Source organism: Notamacropus eugenii, chromosome 2, assembly GCF_028372415.1.
Source record: "Notamacropus eugenii isolate mMacEug1 chromosome 2, mMacEug1.pri_v2, whole genome shotgun sequence".
Taxonomy (NCBI): domain Eukaryota; kingdom Metazoa; phylum Chordata; class Mammalia; order Diprotodontia; family Macropodidae; genus Notamacropus; species Notamacropus eugenii.
In genome coordinates, this window is record NC_092873.1 from 485,603,470 (window position 1) to 485,623,745 (window position 20,276).

A 20,276-nucleotide genomic window follows, 5' to 3' on the forward strand; every position below is an offset into this window, starting at 1 on the left:
GCTCAGTTCCATACCAGATTTTGCAGACAGTTGAGCCCTGTGATGAGTAAGATGTTGGATGGTCTACTGGAACCAGTTGAAAAGTGGATCCAAGGTAGCCAATAGAGAATGATTTGATTTGTCCATCTGTTATGCTGAATTTGGAAGCAAACTTGGAGGTTGAATGTTCTATAGAAACTGCTTTAGGTTTGAGTCCACTCTCCCCATGGACCAAGGTGGTTTAGGGGAGAATGTACCCCTAGGTGTTAGGGGCAAATGCTTATATACTTTTATTCATGCTTGATCATCCCAGTAGCTATGCCTTTGTAAAGCTAATTGATATTAACTGTTTAAATGAAACTGGAGTGATATCAATGATAAAAGGCAGATCATAACTGTAATTTGTGATTGATATTGTGGAGAATATATTTGAATGGGAACTTGTCATTGATATGACAACTCAGCAGCATCTTGTCTTTTGAGACTCAATATGCCAGTGGGGATGAGATGGGATAAGGTTCCCCAGAGCTTATATGAGCTAACCATGCATATGGAATGTGATAAGGGTGAACTGGCTAGTGGGAGAGGGCTGTCCTTTGAACATGCACAGATATTCCCTACTTGCTTGCAGCTTAAGAGACCATGTAGAAATTTAGTGAGGCATCATTGTCTGGTTATGATGAGTTGTCTTCTGGATTAGCTTCTCACCAAGCATGGATCCTCCCATGGATCAGACATCAGTCTCCTTCCTCACTGACCATAGCCTCCTACAAGTTTGGCTAGGTGGCATATCAAAATTTCTGCAGTGACCCTCCCTGTTTCCAGTCTGGCTTGTTTCTAGGTGGTGATAGTCTCTTGAGGGAGGCCATATTCTGCTGCATGTACTTTTGATCCCATCCCCTATCTGTTAGCTAGAACTTGCCACATATGTGCCTCTGATCCCATTCCCTTTCTTTTCTAATCTTATTTCCCTAGGCTTCAGCAATGGGGAAAACCCTAGACACAATGGCCAGTCATCTTTTGGTGCCATGTACCTATCGGATTTGTCTGCTCTTATTACAAAAGATGTCTTAAGGAAAGCATCATCCATCTTGAATTCCAGGCTGCTTCTCTCCTTAGGCTAGCCTACCAAGATGTTTTCAATCTTGACTTTAAAAAATGTTTTTTATTTTCTGTTCTTGAGTTTTGCCTTATTAACCACAGGGCTAAAGCCCAAACAAAGAATTTTCCTTTTAACAGGTGGTTTGATTATTAGACTGGCTCCTCACCAGGTGGTTCCTCCTAGGAAGGTCAATCCTTTGGACTCGGTGGTCCAATAGGAAGCTGCATCCTCCACTACTTCCAGCCACCAGCTAGGCTAGGTGTTACAATCCTCTTTCTGCTGTGATGTGATAGGCTCTTTTCCTATGGACTATTATTGCTCTTTTTCAGAAAGGGCAGAGATCTTTAGTCTAAGATTGGCAGAAACCTCTCCTCTTTCACTCTCTCAGGCATCAGGTCTGAGGATTGTAACTCTGCAGGCAGGTGAGACAGATACAGCCATTTCCATTCAACCTTTCTTCCAGTTCAGAGCTAGAGTGAACACCACCTTTCCTTATTGTGACTTTTCTCCAGTGGAGTCTTCAGCAAATGAATAAATATGGACTGAGGTATTATATTCAATTTATTGTTCAATCATATCCAACTCTTCCTCCTTGGGATTTTCTTGGTAAAAGTACCAGAGTGTTTTACCCTTTCTTTCTCCAGATCATTTTTACAGATGTGGAAACTGAAGCAAACAGGGTGAGGTGATTTGCCCAGAGTCACACAGCTAGTATCTGAGGCTGAATTTGAACTCAGGAAGATAACCCTTGGCAATCTATCCATTGCACCACATAGCTGCCCACATGATAAGCTCTAAACATAAATAGACAGGCAAACAAACAAAACAGAGTCTATTCTCAAGAATTTCACAATGTCTAATAGGAGATATACCATGGAAACAACTAAATGCGGACGAGATAGATACAGGATAAATTGGAGATAATTAACAGAGGGAAAGCATCAGTGTTAAGGTGAAGTGAGAAAGCCTTCTTGTAGGCAGCAACTGAGGGAAGCCATTGAGATCAGGAGGTAGAAAAAAAGGAGGGAGAGAATTCCAGGCAAAGGGGACAAACAATGAAAATTCCTGAAACCAAAAAATGGAATATTCTGTGCAAGGAAAAATAGAGGAAGACAGAATGAGGGGAGGTTGGAGGATAATAAGGGTTTTGAAAAAAAAATAGAAGATTTTATATGTAGTGAGGCTTCATGGGTTAAAAGGGCTATTCTGCCTTTAGCTTGGGGAGTATTGTACAACTTGAAGATGGTTCTTTGAAAAGCTCAAGAAGATTGATAATTAATTAATCTGATTCAAGAGAAGAGAGCAGACAATCAAATCAACAAAATAGGTGAACAAGGCAAAAACACAACAAAATCAGAAGAAACAAAAAAGCATAATCAGAACAAGTTATCTAGTTTTATGCAGACAAAATCGAAAACATAGAAGAAAAGGAATACCTCCAAAACTATAAAATATCCAAACTATCAGAAGCCCAAATAGAGATCTTATGTAACTCAATCTTTGAAAAGGAAATTAATTTTAAAGAAAAATGAGTGCCCAAACTCTACAAATTATTCTAAAAAACTGAGAAAGAAAATTCCCTGCCAGAATTCTTTTTATAAGACAAATGTTGTCCTACTACCTAAGTGAGGGAGAGATAAAACACAGAAATAAAACTGTATGCCAATATAATTAATGAACATTGACTCAAAAATTTTAAACATAATTTCATAAAACAGACTACAGTGATTTGTCCAAGAAATTATTCACTTTGAACAAATAAGATTAATACCAAAGGTGGAAGGATGGTTCAACATCAAGAAAACAATCAACATACCTGATAACATTAAAAACCAAAACATTCAGAAGCTGCATAGTTATTTTAATAGATGCAAAAGAAAGCCTTTGATGAAGTACAACACACTTTTATGCTAAAAACCCTACAAAATATAGACATAGAGGGAATCTACCTAAAACAAAATTAAGCATCATGTGCAATGAGGATATACTAGAAGCTTTTCTAATAAATACTGGGAATAGAGAAATGGTTAGAAAAGGGGAGGTGCTGTGAGAGATATCTGCAAACATTTGAAGGGCTATCGTAAAAAAACGGCTACATATATTTTGTCAGGCAAAAGAGGTCAAAATGAGGAGCAATGGATGGGTGGGAATTGCAGAAAAGGAGAATCAGGCTTGATCAAGGAAAATAGTTCTAACAATCATCTAACAAGGTGAATTCGTGATTGTCAGAAGGCATTTTTATTCAGGAGCAGGTCAGATAACATGACCACTGAAGATCTCCCTCAAGTTGGTTGAACCAGGAAAGCTGTCATGACCCAAGGACTCTAATCTTTCCAGAAATGCCAATTGCTCCCCTTTCCCATTCTCTGAATTATGTTAATGTGCTAAAAGAGTCAGTTGTTATTTATGGTTCCTTTCAGCAATATATTCTTTCTCTTCTTTTTTTAATGTTTATTTTTGTTTTGTCCAATAGCATGATTGTAGCTCTTACTTGTTTTGAATTTACTTGATATGTACTAAATTTTTTTCCTGTCACCTCAGTTTGTGTGTGTATGTGTGTGTGTGTGTGTGTATTTATGTGTGCATAGGTGTATGTTTTTGTTTTTTAAATGTATTTCTTATAAGCAATAGATTGTAGGGCTTTGTTTTCTTGTCAAATTTCTCACTATTTTTCATTGTATTGAACTGCTTCATCTATTCACATTTAAAGTATGTGAATTAAGTTTATATTCTCCACCACCTAATTTTATTTTTTTAAGTTATGATTTTGCACTTTAGTGACCTTAGTTGTTGTTCAATTGTTTCAGTCAAGTCTGACTCCTTGTGACACACTCTTCCATTTTGTGGGGTTTTTTTTGACAAAAATACTGGAGTGCTTGGCCATTTCCTTCTCCAACTCGTTTTACAAATGAGGAACTTTGGCAAACAGGGTTAAGTGACTTGTCCTGAGTCACCCAGGTATTGTCTGAGGCCAGATTTGAATTCAGTGAGATGAGTCTTCTTGACACCAGCTCTGGCACTCTATCCACTGTCCCGCCTAGGTTCCCTTCAGTTACTTTACCTTTGTATTTAATAAAGTGCCCCTATTCCCACTGTCTTCCCTTTACTTTTGATCCCTTCCTCTCATTTCCTACCCCTTTCCTTTTATGGTTTTTCTGATTAGTTCCTTTTTCTAACCTAACTTTATCTGGTTATGGAATTCTTCACTCTTTTTTCCCCTGTTAGTCAAGTAAATTCCCTGTTCCTCTCCTCCCTTTCAACTAGTCCTATTCATTAATTTCTTAATTTCATTTTTGTGCCCCTTTTCAAAAGATTTCCCTCACCCTCTTCATTAGCCATTCTCTCTGTCTAATCTAGACAATCATTCTCCCATTCATGATGCCTCTAACAATCTAGTTTCTCTCTATTCTCTGTGTTCCTAAAGCAATCAAAACTTCCCAAGACTTCATTCTAGACTCTCTCCTCCAAGCAGTTTCTCCCACTGCCTTGTAGAGCTTTCCTTACTGATTTCTTTTTGCCATGGTGCCTCCTTCTCAGAACAATGTCAGTTGCAGGTGTCAGAGAGGACAATGCCCCATGACGAGACCCCTTGCCCATCATGTCCATGATTACAGCCCACCATTGATGTATGCCCTTTCCTGATTATCATTTTCCCCCCACATACAAATTTTCCTCCACTGCTCCCTACTCTCTCATCTACCAATTGCCTATAGGATTTCCAGTCCCCCCACCCCTTATTCCAGGTAGGAGGAATGGACTTTTCAAGTACCAAATCCTCCATATCACACACAGTGCTCAGTATCCATCCCTCTTCAAAGACAGTCTCTCTTTATCCATAGGAACATTCATCAGTGGAATCCCCTCCTGTCATCAAAGTGAGGTCTTCTTTCTTTCCCTCTATTTAATCTTTCCCCTCTCCTCCTCACCCACTCATCTGCTGACTCTTCTCTTAATGAGACCACAGGGGTCACCTTCCCCTCATTGCTAACCCTTGATTCGACCTGGAAAATCAAACATTTCACTCTATTCTCCTGCTCCCGTCACCCACTTTCATGAACCCTCCCATATTGTTATGTAGTCCCACAAAAAACATTGATTCATTATAAGGCAGGGTATCATCAGGTTCTGTCCATTCCACCCCAGGTCTGCTTCTTTTCTGTTACGTTGATCATCCCTGTCATTACTTACATTTAGAAGGAAGTCTCTTAGTGATGTATCTGCTCTCTTTCTGTTTCCTTGCCTTCCTTGGCTATTGGATTTATTCAATCCTCCTGCATTTCTGTTGTTTAGGATGTTCAAGAAGCAAATAATATTTTCAGTTTTCTTTTCTTTCAAAGAATGTATCAAATGCCTCTTTTAAAAAAAAATCAAACAGCTTTCTTCATTTTCATTTACAGGTAAGTTCTGATCTGTAGAGTAGGTGATTCCTAGCTGCACCCTGAGCTCCACTGCTCCTAAGAATACCTTCTTCCATTCCTTCCTATATTTTTTGATCAGGTCCAGGATTGTCTTGAATTTCCTTTCCTTTGTATTTGAAGTTCTTTCTCTGAGTCACTTGCACAACTTGTTTCTCAGTTGACTTATTCCATTGAACCACCATGTGTTTTAGAGTGTGCAGTCTTGATTGTTCTCTGAAGGAAATCTCTACACTTTTTCAATTTGTATAGAATTGTCTGTGTTCAGAGGTTCTGGGAAATCTATTATCCTCATCTACTATTTCTTGCATTATAGTTGTTAAGGTTTTTTGACCTGTCATATTCTTCTGGGAGGGCCTATGCCACTTAGGTTGTCTCTAGGCATCCTGTCTTTCAGCTGGCTATGTTTTCCTTGCATGATGAACAGATTTTCTTTGAATTTTATTGGTTTTTGCTTCTCTTCTTCTGGATTGTCCTTCACTTCTATATATTGTATTTCTAATCTATTGTCCTCTCTTTTGTTTCTTTGGTGAAATTCCACATTGTAAATTCAGATTTTTCTATCTTGCCCATTATTTTTTGCTTTGCAAGTCTGCCCTCATAATGCTCATTTCTCTTCTGAACCACTCAGGGACTACATGTGGTTCCATCTTCCCATTACAGTCCACAGGTTCCTCTATCTTGTCAAGTGTTGGGTCATTTTCCTTTCCTTTGCCATATTTCTTCATAGATAACTGAACTCATATACTAGACCCGGAGGCCATAGTTCCTTCTGTTGTTAGTGTTTTCCTTGTTGATTTATCTTCCAATATTCCAGGTTCTTGAGTTTTCTTCTTCCAGAGATCTTTGCTAATTTCAGTCTTCTCCCCCATCCCCCTTACTTTCCCCCGAGTCTGTCAAGGACCCAAGCAGGGTCTTGAGGGGCTGCTGCCATATTAAATGGCAAACCTCAGCAGCCTGGAGACAGAGTTTCTATGGCACTGGAAAAAAGGAGGGGTGGGGCTGGAGTATGAGGGTAGGTTTTGTTGCAAGCCCATATGTTGGTCTTTGGGTTAACTAGAGCATCCTTGCTATTGGTAGTGGGGCAAGGGTCCTGAGTGACCTCAAGGTAGGTATCAGTAAATGTTTTTCTACCTTCTTTTGCATTTTAGATGTCCTAGACCATACAGACAGCTGACATTGCTTTATCTTTGGTGTTTAATTCATATTTTGGAGGTGTTTGAGAGGACATGGGGGTCACAGGAAATATTCTCCACCACTTTCAATATTGTATGCAGACCACAACTTAATACCTCAAATATAGCTTAACCAGGGCAGTGGAATGACTACCTTTCTCATTTATGGATATTTTTCCTTTTTAAATGCAACCTAAGATTGTATGACACCAACAGGATCAGCTGTGAATGACTTAGCTATTCTCCACAACGTCATGATCCAAGACAACTCTGTAGGACTCATGATGAAAAATGCTAGCAATCCCCAGAGAAAGAACTGAAGTGTCTGAATACAGATTAAAGCATACTTTTTTCTTTATTTTTCTTGAGTTTTTTGTCTATATATCAATATATGTCTACCAGTCAATATGACTACCATGGATATGTTTTGCATGTTATATATATGTATATATATGTTATACTCATGTATAACCTATATCTAACTGCTTGCCTTATCAACGCGGGGGAGGGGGATGAGGAGGGAGGAAAGGAGAGAATTTGGAACTCTCAACTTTAAAAATGAATGCTAAAAATAATTTTTGAATGTAAGGGGGGGAAAAATAGAATACTAAATAAAAGGTTTAAAAGTGAAAGTTGAAAACTATCTTTACATGTAATTGGAAAAAATAACTTAACATTAAGTAGGGGGTGGGAGGAGGGAAGATTGTAGGACACTTTTCCTAGGATCACAGCCTAACATTCCCTCCCCTGCAAAATGAGGGGCCCTTTAAGTTCTCTTTCAAGTCTAGACCTAGGACGTGTATCACAGGATATAATCGGACCAGACTTGCAGTTCACTAAAAACCATATTTCTAGACACAATTCTCTCATCCTCTACATGTAAAGTTGGGTTTTTAAACCTAAGTGAAACACTTTATTTTTTAACTCTCTCAAATTTCATCTTACTAAGTGGAGGCCTTCACACAAGCTACTTTTTTTCTTTTGAAGAGGGTTAAGTAACTTGCCCAGGATCACACAGCTAGTAAATATCAGATATTAAATTTGAACTCAGATCCTCCTTATTCCAGAGCAACTGCGCCACCTAGTGGCTGCTCCCATGTTAGTCAGGTTTTGAATTCCCTCTTCCTTCTCAACCCTTCTCATGATACCTGGTATAGACTTGGTCTCTATATTCTCCAGGCAGCTCTTTTCAGTCCAGGACGCTAGCAATCCTTCCTTCCTCCATAGCCTAAAGAGTGACCTCAACACAGCAATGAAAGCAACCCGCTCTGTGCCACAAATAAAGGAAGTCCTAAAAATTAAAGGTAAAATTAATAAAACTGAATATAAGAAAATCATTGAAGTAATAAATAAAATGAGGAGTTGATATTATGAAAAAAAGAAAAAATAGATAAACCATTGGTTATTGTGATTTTTAAAAAGAGAAAAAAAATCAAATTACTAGTATCAGAAATGAAAAGGATGAATATGCCACTAGAGATGAAATTAAAGCAATTATAAGGAGTTATTTTGCCCAATTATATGCCAATAAATTTAACAACTAAACCAAAGTGGAAGAATATTTGCAAAAATACAAACTTTCCAGATCAGCAGATGAGGAAATAGAATATCTAAATATGCCTATTTTAGAAAAAGACTGAACATAAATGAGCTTCCTAAGAAAAAAAACAAGAGGACCAGGAGGATTTACAAGTGAACTTTATCAAACATTTAAAGAGCAACTAATTCCAATATTAAATAAATTATTTGGAATAATAGGCAAAGAAGGGGTCCTACCAAACTCCTTTTACAAAACAAATATGATACTGATAACTAAACTAGTAAAAGTAAAAACAGAGAAAGATAATTATAGATCAATTTCATTAATGAATATGGATGCAAAAAATCCTAAATAAAATACTATCTAAAAGATTACAATACATTATACAGATCATGCATTTTATTCAAGTAGGATTCATACCAAGAATGCAGGGATGGTTTAACATAAGGAAAACTCTTAATATAATTGATTGTATGAATAATAAAAATAACAAAAATCATATAACATCAATAGATACAGAAAAGCATTTAATAAAGTATGAGAAATAAATCAGAAATACATCTGAAACTACAGAGCCAGTCTGATTGTGAAATTAGGAAGGCCCCTGGGAATGAGTAAGGGAGAGGAAGGAAAAGGTTGTTTATTTCTATCCTCCAATCCAGATAACAGAAAAGGCAGTAGCTATAAGAGAAGACTGGGCAGGCAACACTAGGCTGATGCCACAGGGGCTAGTGCTGCTGTTGGTCAGTCATTTTCAGTCATGTCTGGCTCTTCATGACCCCACTGGGAATTTTCTTGGTGAAGACACTGGAGGAGTTTGCCATTTCCTTCCCCAGCTGATTTTACAGATGAAGAACTGAAGGAAACAGTGTTAAGTAACTTACTCAGGGTCAAACAGCTAGTTAGTGTCTGAGGCTGGATTTGCCACCCAGCTGCTCCTTTCCTTTGCCAGTACCTACTCTCAAGGTTTTCTCTAGATGCATTGCTCAAAGGTTGTCTATCTCCCCAGTGGGGAACTAGACTCTCAGGGCTGCCATTCCATCTTCATCCCAGATTCCTGAGGAACAAGCTTCCTTGAAGGTATCCCAGGGAGAGAGCAGTTTCAGGAGACAGCAGAGCAATTCATCTAAAGAGACCCAGACATTTTGGACTGTCCAAAGTACTGATGGAGAGTGATTCAAGGTAGGAAGTCATTTGGATTGAGTAGATGGTGGCAGTACAGATGGGCAGTATAAACACTGACAGTCAATTGCCTTCAAGTCTTAAAAGCAGTTTAGGATTCATGCAGACAACCCCAAAAGAGATTTTCAAATCCATTTTCCTGGAATGGCAAAGTTGGCTCAGGAAGCAGCTGGTCTCCAGTCTTAGGTCCTCTCGATCCCTCAATCTGGTGTTTGTGGGAATAAGCAGGTCAGGGCCACTGAGGGAGGGACAGAGGTGGTCATGACTATGGGTGATTCTCATAATTCTTCCTCAGGATTGTCTGTGATAACTGGATGGAATCAGCTTCTAATTCAAGAAATCTCGGAGATGAGCAGAGAATGCTAGAAAGAGGAGAGTCAGGCTTTAAACAGAACGTTAATTTCAAAGTGATAGAACAACTGGAAAGCAATTTCCCATGGGCTGGGTTCCCGCTGCTTATAGGAAGGATGCACTTTGGTGTGGCCAAATCTCAATGGCTGTGCAGGGAACTATAGCCCTGACCATGTGATTACAATCACCCTGTAATAACAGCAATGTGAGAAGTTTGATTCATACAGGGGCTTCATGACCACAACTCATCCAAACTCAGAGAACACCTGCTGCTGGCCAAAGCAATACAGTATTGCTATTATTTTGCCAGACAGTGAGATCACCAGAAGGTGAGCACAAGGGATTGTTGCTATGTATGACAAACTCAGAGCACAAAAACTGGGTTCCTCTTAATCTCCTGACGTCTGTGTGCTTTAGAAGCGAATAAGATGCCAAAATCCCCACCTAGAGAAAACAGAGAGATGAGGACGAATTGAGGAAGTGGGATGTATAGAGCAAAACAGATGGAACAAGAGAGAAACATAAGGAAGGGGAAAACAGGAGGAGGTAGGATGTGGGGGAGGGGGCTAAGGCACCTCTTACCTTAGCCCTTCCTGTCTCCTGACAAGCCTTGGCTATGAATGAAAAGAAAAGTTGTCAAGCCGAAGCATGGTTACATTAAAGCATTTGCAGAGTGCTAGGGATACTGTTGCTGTTCCACCTCTTTAATAAGACAGAACAAGACAGAAACTAAAAAGTATCACTCAAACTGCTACAATTTAAAAAAAAAAAAGATCCAAGCTTGCCCCATCCTCAGTTCATTCTGTAATCGAAGAAAAAGGTGGCCAGACTCTCCATGGGCGAACCCTACCTACCTCCCAGCTGCGCAGTACCCCTAGGTCTGCAGCACTCCAGAGCCCTGACTCCTCACCTTTCTTAGCTAACCATCTTTGTCTTCTACTAAAGACATTGGATTTGAACCCAAAAGATCTGGATTTGAATTCTGCTGCTACCACACAATCTGCTTACAGTACAGTGGAATGGAGGCTAGCTTCAGTCAAAGCAGAGCTCTGCCACCTGTGTGCCTTTAAGCAAGTTATTTAACTGGTGGGAGCATGGGAAGAAAGAGAAAAGCAGCCAAGACTGCTAAAAAGAGGCCAGATTAGAAACTGGAGCACCACTGTAGTTCTGAGTCTGCCCCCTTTCCCTCTGTGTGACTCCAGACAAGCTGTTTCACCTTTCTAGGTCCCCATTGCCTCAACTTGACAGTCAGAAGACTTTGTTGGATGACCTAGAAGATCCTGTCCTGCTCCAAATCTGTGATATTATGAAATTTCAAGCATTGCTTTCCCATTTCCCCCATCCCGCACACAGCCTGTCTCTGACTAAGGGCACCACAGAATTATCTAGTTGGGATAACCCCAGCCTAAGCGAAAAGAAGACACGTTAATAAATCTAGAGGATTGTCCAAAGAGACAAGAATGCTGACAACTAAGTGGAATAGTCAGGGGTGCGTCTCAGAAGTCACTCAGTGTAGATTTGAGAGTCTCTTAGTGACTATCTTTACCCCTGTTCCTTACTGTTTCTTTTATGGTATCTTTGTTTCCTCATAAAGCTAGATTTTTTGAGTGATAAATTTTCACATTTTGTATTTATTAGATTTGTAAAACACTGTCTCTAAGCTCTCCACTCCAGTATCTGTGGGGTAAAAGAATTCCTCTGTTGTGTTAAAGAATCTCACAGTTATAGGTATGTGTGTGTCTGGGGATTCTCTAGACCAGGGGAAAAATTCAAGGTCTGGGAAAGGACAGGGTCAGGATCTTGGCCAAGAAGAGAGCCCATTATATAAGAACTAAGGGGAATCACATACCTGCTTTCTTCTGTCACTTCTAGTAATACAGGGCAACAGCAACAAGCACAGCAATCACAACCACCAGGAAAAATGTTATTATAAGCACTTTCCCAGTGCTCAGCTTCCCTCCTGATCTTGGGAGAGAGACAGATCTCAAATACACAGAATTTCTTCTTGCCTACCTTTACCCTCTCCTTACCCTCCACTCTTGCTAAATCAGTAGTACCTCAGGCTTCCCCTTTGCTCCTCCCTTATCTTCATTAGCCAAGCCCAGTCCTAGGCTATTTCCTGGCTTCTTTTAGTCTCAGCTCCAAGCCCACCTTCTACAAGAAGCCTTTCCCCATACCTCTTAATTCTATTACCTTCCCTCTGAGATGAGCTCCAATTGTTCCTGAATACACATAGTTGCTTGGATGTTATCTCCCCCATCAGATTGCAAACTCCTTAAAGTCACAGACTTATTTTTCTCTGTATCTAGAGAACTAAATATAGTATGGGGCCTGACAATAAATGCTTGTATATTTTTTGTTGACTTCATCCAGGCTCCTTCACTCTACTGATGGAGGCCTTCACACATAACCTGGCAGATGGGGCCCAAGAGCCAGAAGAAAGGGACACTCCTCAGGCCTCTCTTCCAGGGAGGGGCCATGTGTGCAGGCTTACACAGTCTCTGCCTGGATACAGAACTATCCTGAAGGAGATGACCTGGGAGATGAAAAGTAGAGAGGTTGTGGGGTTCTAAGAGTACTTTATAAATTTTGTATGTATAAATTTCCCCTACTTATGGGGTTCCATTGATATTTTGGGGTCAGCTGAAGAATTGTTGAAAAACTGTCTACTTAAAGCTTATCACTTGGGAGCTGTGGTCTCCAAAGGAGGTGAGCATACAGAAACTGGATATCTGGCTAGGACTGCTAGGACCCTCACCCATCTGACCTGATCTTCCCATAGTGAGACTGCCATGACTCTCCAAGGCTCTTTGCCCTGACTGGAATTACAGAGAGTGGTGATATGGCATTGTCTAAAGGGTGAGCTTGAAATAAGGAAATCCCACATTTGGGTCCTGCTGCTGTGTTATGATAGAGATATCACATCTCTCTGGGTCTCAATTTATTACCTCTGAAATAATACCAACAGCAATAATAATGCCTGTGGGTGGGGTTTTTTTGGTGGAGATAAATGAATACTTCATAAACCTAGAAATACCATCTAAATGTCAATTATTCCTATTTTCTCTTTCTAGCATTTCCTTGTCCACCCAGAAGATCCACATAAGCTCAGTGCTAGGTGTCTATCTCTTCCCCTCAAGTGCCTTGCCCAAATCTCCTTACCCTGGACAGTGATAACCATAGTTGTAGACACATAGCTAACATTCCCTATTTTCCCTTGACAGTAGTAGGATCCACTGTGAGTAGGGTTCACTGGAGAGACAATATAGTTGAAAGTCTGATGGTCAAAATTTAAGGCTTTGTCATTGTGGTAGTATGTGACTTTGTTTAGCGGTTTGCTCCTCCAACTGTGGCACCTCAGGATCATCGTGTCACCTTCCATGAATTCTAATCTCTCAGCTTGGAGTAGCAGCCAATCTGAAAGACAAACACAGAGGCCAATGGTTCAGGACATTTCCGCTTGTCCTAGAGCCTTGGGCCATCTAAGATTTCCTGCCATCTCTAAAGACAAAGAAAAGCAGACCTTGACTCTGAACCTGAGGACCTGGTCTGAGGGACATGCAGAATGTCACTTTCTAGAATGTGCCCACATATTGCTGCTGCTGCTTTGTCCTTTGTTTTCAAAGAGGACCAGTGACATCACAGGGTGATGTCTTGACTCCTAGGTGAATTGGATTTAAGAGAGGCAGAGTTGCACAAAGTTGTCAGCCTCAGTCTCTTCCAAAGTCATCAAAGTCCAGTGGCAAGACAAAAGTTAGTCTGACTGGCAATTGGCCAGGATGACATGGAGGATGCTGGGAACTTCAGTCTCTGACCAAGCACTAAGCATTCCACAGTGCCACCTCTCTTCCTATAAGATGCAGCTCAGGCATGAAGCCTTTCCTGCTCCTTGTAACTCCAAGCAACCTTCCCTCCAAAATGCCTTCCTTAGAGATGTAGTTATTAATTTTATATGTATGCTGTATATATGTTATATGTCTACAGATGTGTACCTATATGTATATACATATGTCTATGTAGACATACATGTGCATATACATATGTGTGTACAATACTTGTTATCTCCCCCTTTAGAATGTAAACTTTTTGTGATGAGGGATTGTTTCATTCCCTATACTTTTATTTTCAGTGCTTATTAGTATGTCTTTAGTAAATGCTTATTGGTTGATTAAATGTACATCTCTAGTCCCCTGGTCATTCAGGGAGGGGAGGTCGGGAAATTTCCTAGCAGAAATGACCGGTGAGGATAGAAAGAGTCAGTGAGAGAAAGTTAGAATAAGACAAGCAGAACTCACACCTCAGTAAGGGTAAGATTGAAAAGGACAATTGAGCTAACCTGCAGATTTCTTAAAAACTGTCCCACCCATAGCTCCTGGCATATTAGTTCAGTCAGGTTATGTCTGTTTCCAAGCTGTATTATAAGCAGATTTCAATTCTTCCCACCCCCACCTTACCCAAGGTTCCTTATCTTTCACGTACCACTAGACACCTGTAGCTTCACAGGGCTGCTGAGGGCTGTGTGTTGTGTCCGACACTGGTATTCCCCACTGTTCTCTATGCTGACACGTGGGATGAAGTAGGAGTTCTGGTAGTTCGGGAGAGCTGACCCATTGTGGAGCCATTCAATGAATTCCTGTCCAGGGGTCTGGAACCCTCCACAAGTCAAAGTCACATTATCGTCTTGGAGCACATTGAACCATGGGGGCTCCAGGGTCACTATTGCCCTTGAGGTACCTGATGGTTAGAGGAGAAGGGAATGAAGAAAAGGAGACCCCAAGGAGGTGTCAGATTCCAGATGTGAGGGGAGGACACCAGTGACAGGCACAGAGAACAGAATGGAGCATGTTTAGATAAGGGCTGTGGAGGAGGCAAAAAGGTCAAAGCTGGGTCAAGTGCTGGTGGCAATTTTCTCACACATTGACACGACACTGAGACATTAGACCACAGAGCCTTTTCCTGAAGGGTGGACTGCTCCCTAGGGATTCCCTAGGTCCCATCTGATTGGTAAAAAACTAACAAATAAATAGCAGAGCAACAACCAACAACCAGAAAACCCCAAGAACTCTCATCTTCTTCTGAAAGGGAACCCATCTCATGGAAAGGCAGAGTGAATTATCTGAAGTTCAACCTCCAAAAGTTCTGGGGACAGTTTTGTTCCATGAGAATGAGAGGGATCCATTTACTGAGGAAATACTTTTCTTGCAGAAAGAGGGAGAGTCACATTTGCCTCCATTCCAAGGCCAGGCACCCCAGCCCCTACTATCTGCTAACCTCATCAAAGGGTCTAAGTCTCTGCCCCCAATCTCTCCTCCTCCAATACACCCAAATGACATCATACATTGATCCAAGATCTAAGCATAACAGATACAGACACATGTACAATGCATAGTATATATACTCAACATGGTGTAGACAGCAGCACCCACAGACCGTGAGCTCCTTGGGAAAGGGGATTGGGTTGACCTTTCTTTGTATCCCCAACAATCATTACTTTCTGACACATCACAGACAATAAATACTTGTTGGCTTGATTTGACATGACCCACACAGCACATACACAGACACCTAGAGATCAATTGGGGCAGAAGAAAGATGCTAGCTTTGGATTCAGGGATCTTGGATTCAAATTCTGGTTTATCCTCTTTCCAGTTATGTAAAATGTGTTTAACCCAACTTACCAGTTGAGCTACTCAGTTAACCTTTCTTGCATTCAGTTTTCTCACTTGCAAAATGAAGGAGATGAAGGAGTTGGAGTAGATGACCCCTCTCTCTGATACCTGACCCATTAACTATGTTGGCAACCTCAGAGCAACCACAGATATAAAGAGAGATGCCATGGGGAGTGAGGATGGAAAAGAAGCACTTATTAAGTGCCTACTGTGTGCCAAGTACTGTACTAACACACATTCTCTCATTTGATCCTAAATTTTAACATTTAAAGCTGAAAGGGACCATAAAGATTACCTAGTGAGTCTGACTGGCTCATTTTACAGATGAGAAAACTGAAAGTTAGAGGAATGAAATAATGAGGTCAATGTGTAATAAATAGCAGACCTTTCTTTCCATGGAAACACACACAAGTCCAGGGATACAGAAGAAATGGGGATACATATAAGAACTACTCAAACCCAGAAGGGCAGTTAGATGGGACAGTAGATGTAAAGCTCCAGGACTGAAGTCAGGAAGACCTGAGTTCAAATCTAACCTCAGATACTTACTACCTGTGGGATCCTGGGCAAGCCCAATATCCCAGTTTGTCTCAGTTTTCACATCTATAAAATGATCCAGAGAAGGAAATGCAAACCACTCCAGTATCTTTGCCAAGAAAATCCCAAATAGCATCGTAAAGAGTTGAACAGGACTGAACAAAAACAATTCACTCAAACACAGAGAAACATGGGGACACACCTGAGCAGACTAGTCCTTTTTGGAGGGGATATGCTTCCTGTGACTTTGTAACTGAAAACCAAATTCCCAATCAGAAAGATCAAAGTTCAAACCCAGGTTCAGACACTTACTAGCTGTGCATGTCACTTAATTCTTATTTGCCTCAGTTCCCCATCTGTAAAATGGGGACATGAGGAGAGGCAAACATGACTGAACCACCTGAAAACAGACTCCTGAGGAAGAAGATTGAATCTCTAGCAGCAGGAAGGAGTGGGTGGAAGATACTGAGAGAAGAGAGTTATCTCAGTGACAGCTGCTGCAGTACTGGCCCTAAAGTCCCACTCTGTTCTTAATCAGGTGGGTTCAAGGCCTCAGTCAGGATAGGAGCTACTGGACTGGATGTACTGATATGTGTTATACTGCATTGATATGGATGTTCAGGAAGTGGAGAAGTGAAGGGAATGTTTAAAAAAAAATAAAAGGTCAAAACTGAATACAGAACTTACCATTACTCCTGATGGTTGGAGCTGCAAGAGACCAGAAAGCAGGGATTAGACCAGTACCAGGAATCCAGGGGCTGGGCAGCTCCAGCATGGGCAAGGTTGGGAACCAGAGGAGTCTGTTGTGCAGTCTTTCCCCAAGGTTTCTCAGAGCTGCCTGGAATCAGAGGGGTTCCAGGGGCACTGAATGTCCCCTCCCTTCAAACAAATAAGAAAATAACCTACTGGCTGCTCAGTGACATCTGAAATGCCACCATTGGAGACCTTCCTGTAGCTCAATGTTTTGTTCCCTTCTAAAATGAAAACATCTTTCCACCTCAGTGTCAGTGAGTTTATTGAACTAAATCCTTTCTTAAGAGTAGGATTTAATCTGAGTGTTCATGAGCAGGGAGAAAGACAGAGAAAGGAGAGTCTCTAGGGTAGTGGATACATCTGGTTGTGCTTTTTCTTCTTTTCTGTTTGTTTCTTATTATTTTTATTATTTTATTTTATTATTTACTTATTTCTAACATTCTTTCTTTTTTTTAAAGTTTGAGTTCCAAATTCTCTCCCTCCTTTACATCAATCAGTTATCCACTGAGAAGGCAAGAAATGTGATATCAACTCTACATGTGAAATCATGCAAAAAGTATTTCCATATTACTGGTTATGCTTCTTAAGAACTAGGAAAGGCTATGGGGGCTGCAAGTTTAATTTAGGATTGGTGAGTAGTCACAATTTAACCAGATGGTGCAGTGGATAGAGCACTGGACCTCAGCAGGAAGACCTGAGCTCAGAATTAGACCTCAGACATGTAAGTAGCTGTGTGATCCTGGGTAAGTGTCTTAACACTGTCTGCCTCAGTTTATTCATCTATAAGATGGGGACAATAACAGCACCTACATCACAGGGCTGTTGTGAAGATCAAATAAGATCATCCATGTAAAGCCCTTTACAATCCTTAAAGAGCCATTTAAATGTTAGCTCTTGTTATTAGTACAAAGGCAGAATTGGATCCTTGCCTGAATAGGGGAACAAGGTCAGAGATGTTCAGAGCCTGTACAGAGGGAAGGTGCAGGAAAATCAGAACTTTCTCCCCATGTAGACAGAAAGACAGAGTTATGGGGAAAGCATCTCTCCAGTAATGCATTGAAAATGGAAGAACTGCAGACATTCCAGTGTCTTGGACAGAGCAACTGCTCTGAAAGTCAGGACACATGGCCATTGATCTCAGGAAAGTCTCTTGCTTTACCAGGTGTTTGTAGAACAGTTTTATGTCATTCACTAACTATGGGACTTTGGGCTGGACATTGAGCCCTCCCAGGGCCTGAGCTTCATCTATAAAATAGGACAGCTAGACTAGATGGCATCTTGGGTCCTCTTGGGCTCTACAGTTCTATTTTAGCCTTTTCTCTCCTTCATTTTCACAACCAAGCACTGCCCATGATCAGATATGGAGATTTCTCTGCTTCAGTGCTATTACTGAAATAGGTCCAAGGTTCATGGAGACCCTAGGGCACTGAGGTGAATGAAAAGATGCTTGGACTTGACAGAGCTCTGGACATCCAGGAATCTGTCCAGACACAAGCATCACATTTAGGGGAGTGGAGTGTCTGCCATGACCCACTGTGGGCAGGCCTAGAGCCTCTAGAATGCATTTGGCCTTGGTGGGGTAGGAGATGCACACTCAGTATATCTCATCTCAACTTAAAATTGGATCTGGAGATGATTCCCCCAAAAAAGATGAAAGAAGAGGAATTTGCACCAAAATCAGGGCAATGGTCTGACTTTGGAATCAAATGATAGCTCTGCTGCCTTTGAGACCTTGGGCAAATCATTTACCTTCTTTGGTTTTGGGTTGGTTTTTTTTTTTCATCTAAAAAATGGGGGCAGAAAGGGAAAGAATCCAAGTGGCCAGTAAGATTTCTTCCAACTCTCAGTCTTTGATCCAGGGCCCCAACTCAGTGCGTTACACTAACATAATGGGGGCAGTCTGCGTACCCCTCCAACATCACCACCACCCTCCTTTCCAGACAATGTCTGTATATAAAGGAAGCAAACACGAATCTCTTAACTCTTCAAGTCTCACAATCTGCTGTTTCTGAATTATTGAAATGGGGGTTTTCCCCATTCCCTGGTTTCATGGATAAACACTTTCCTTCTCTCAATAAAGAATGCCAGTTTTAGACATTGGAGAAGGGGCAAACACCACCAAACTTTCATGATTTGAGCCACAGAGGGAGAAGCATCCTCATGCACCTCTTGACTGAAGCCATTTGATTCCACTGTGGTTATTAAAATAGAAACATCCTGAAGAAGTCTGTCTACCACTGAGTTGTTATGAGCCATTTATACCATAGAGAGGGTCAGGTTCTCAAAGGAAGGCCACAATAGGAGGAAGAAAGAAAAACTCTCAGGTGCCTGGTGGGGAGAGGACACCCAGAGAAGAGTTTTCTGTAGGAATCAGCATTGTTGGCAACTTTCACATCTGTCCTCTGTCCTGATCCTAAGGAACTGGTCATGTTTAGCCCCTTCCCACTCCTACCTTCCTCCATCTTTCCATCTTCCCCACTTGTGCTTTCCTTCCTTGTTGGGCCCCCAAACAATGCCTGAGCTAGAATCTGCCTTTGTCTTTGCACCCCCATTTTCTGCTGCATTAAGCTCAGACTCACCTAGACACAAAAGTGTTATCCACAGCAGCACAGAGCTGGTGGTGGTGACAGGCTGGGGCATCCACAGTCTCCCCATGGCAGGCAGGGGATGCCAGGAGTGGATTCCAAACAGCACAAAGATTCAGAAAATAGCAGCACACACCTGTCCCAACAACCCCAGCACAGTCCTCTTAAGAGGACATAAAACTCTTCTAAAAGAGGGACTGAGCATTAGCCTTCTACCTCAGTCTCCTCCCCTCCTCCTCTTTCACTGACCCTCCTCCCACTGAAGTCCCCCTTCCTTCTGCTCCTTCCCTCTTTGCCAATAGAAGGGACTAGCCAAGGACCCACAGCTGGAACCAACTGATTACTCAACTGTAATTTCAGAGAAATCTATTAGATAGCAAGCAAACTACTCCACCTTAGCCTCAGTGGAACCCAAGATGCAAGTTGTACTGGAAGTAGAAGTGTGTGTATGTGTGTGTGTGTGTGTGTGTGTGTGTGTGCGTGCGTGTGTATGTGTGTATATGTGTGTGTATGTATGCATCATATATATGTATATAGAAAAAAGACAAAATTTAAAGCTGTCAGCCTCAAAGCTCTACATAAATGCCAGCTGTTGGTTATTCAATGGACCTACCCCAGAGCCCAGTTCTAATTTAGAGAGAGATGGAGAAGCAGGAAAATGCTCTTCCCTAGAGACCCCTCACGTGCCATAATCATAACACATTTACATGACATTTTTTTATAACCATCCTGTGACATGTGGTGCATATATTATTCCATATTATTCCATTTGCATGACATATTCCATGTATCACCCATTATTCCATAGGTGAAGAAGCAGGAGCTCAGATAATCTGAGTGACTTGCTCATGGTCATAGCTCTACGATGTTTCAGAACCCTCATTCTCTCTATCTATTACACCACTTTATCTGAGTTCTTGGTGCTAGAAATAGTGACCTGAGGTTGCTCATAATTATAGGTTATTCATAATAATAGGACAAAATGCTC

General features: G+C 41.1%; 1 protein-coding gene across 1 annotated transcript; it reads right to left on the reverse strand.

Annotated features, from left to right (window-relative positions):
* Positions 1-11,528: 11,528 nt before the first annotated feature.
* On the reverse strand, positions 11,529-19,358 carry LOC140523207 (low affinity immunoglobulin gamma Fc region receptor II-like). The gene is made up of 5 exons (XM_072638193.1): positions 19,283-19,358; positions 16,638-16,658; positions 14,224-14,478; positions 12,907-13,161; positions 11,529-11,704 (listed from the first exon to the last, which is right to left on the reverse strand). Exons 1-5 carry the CDS (start codon positions 19,356-19,358, stop codon positions 11,613-11,615), a joined length of 699 nt encoding a protein of 232 aa, XP_072494294.1. The 3' UTR covers positions 11,529-11,612.
* Positions 19,359-20,276: the final 918 nt, after the last annotated feature.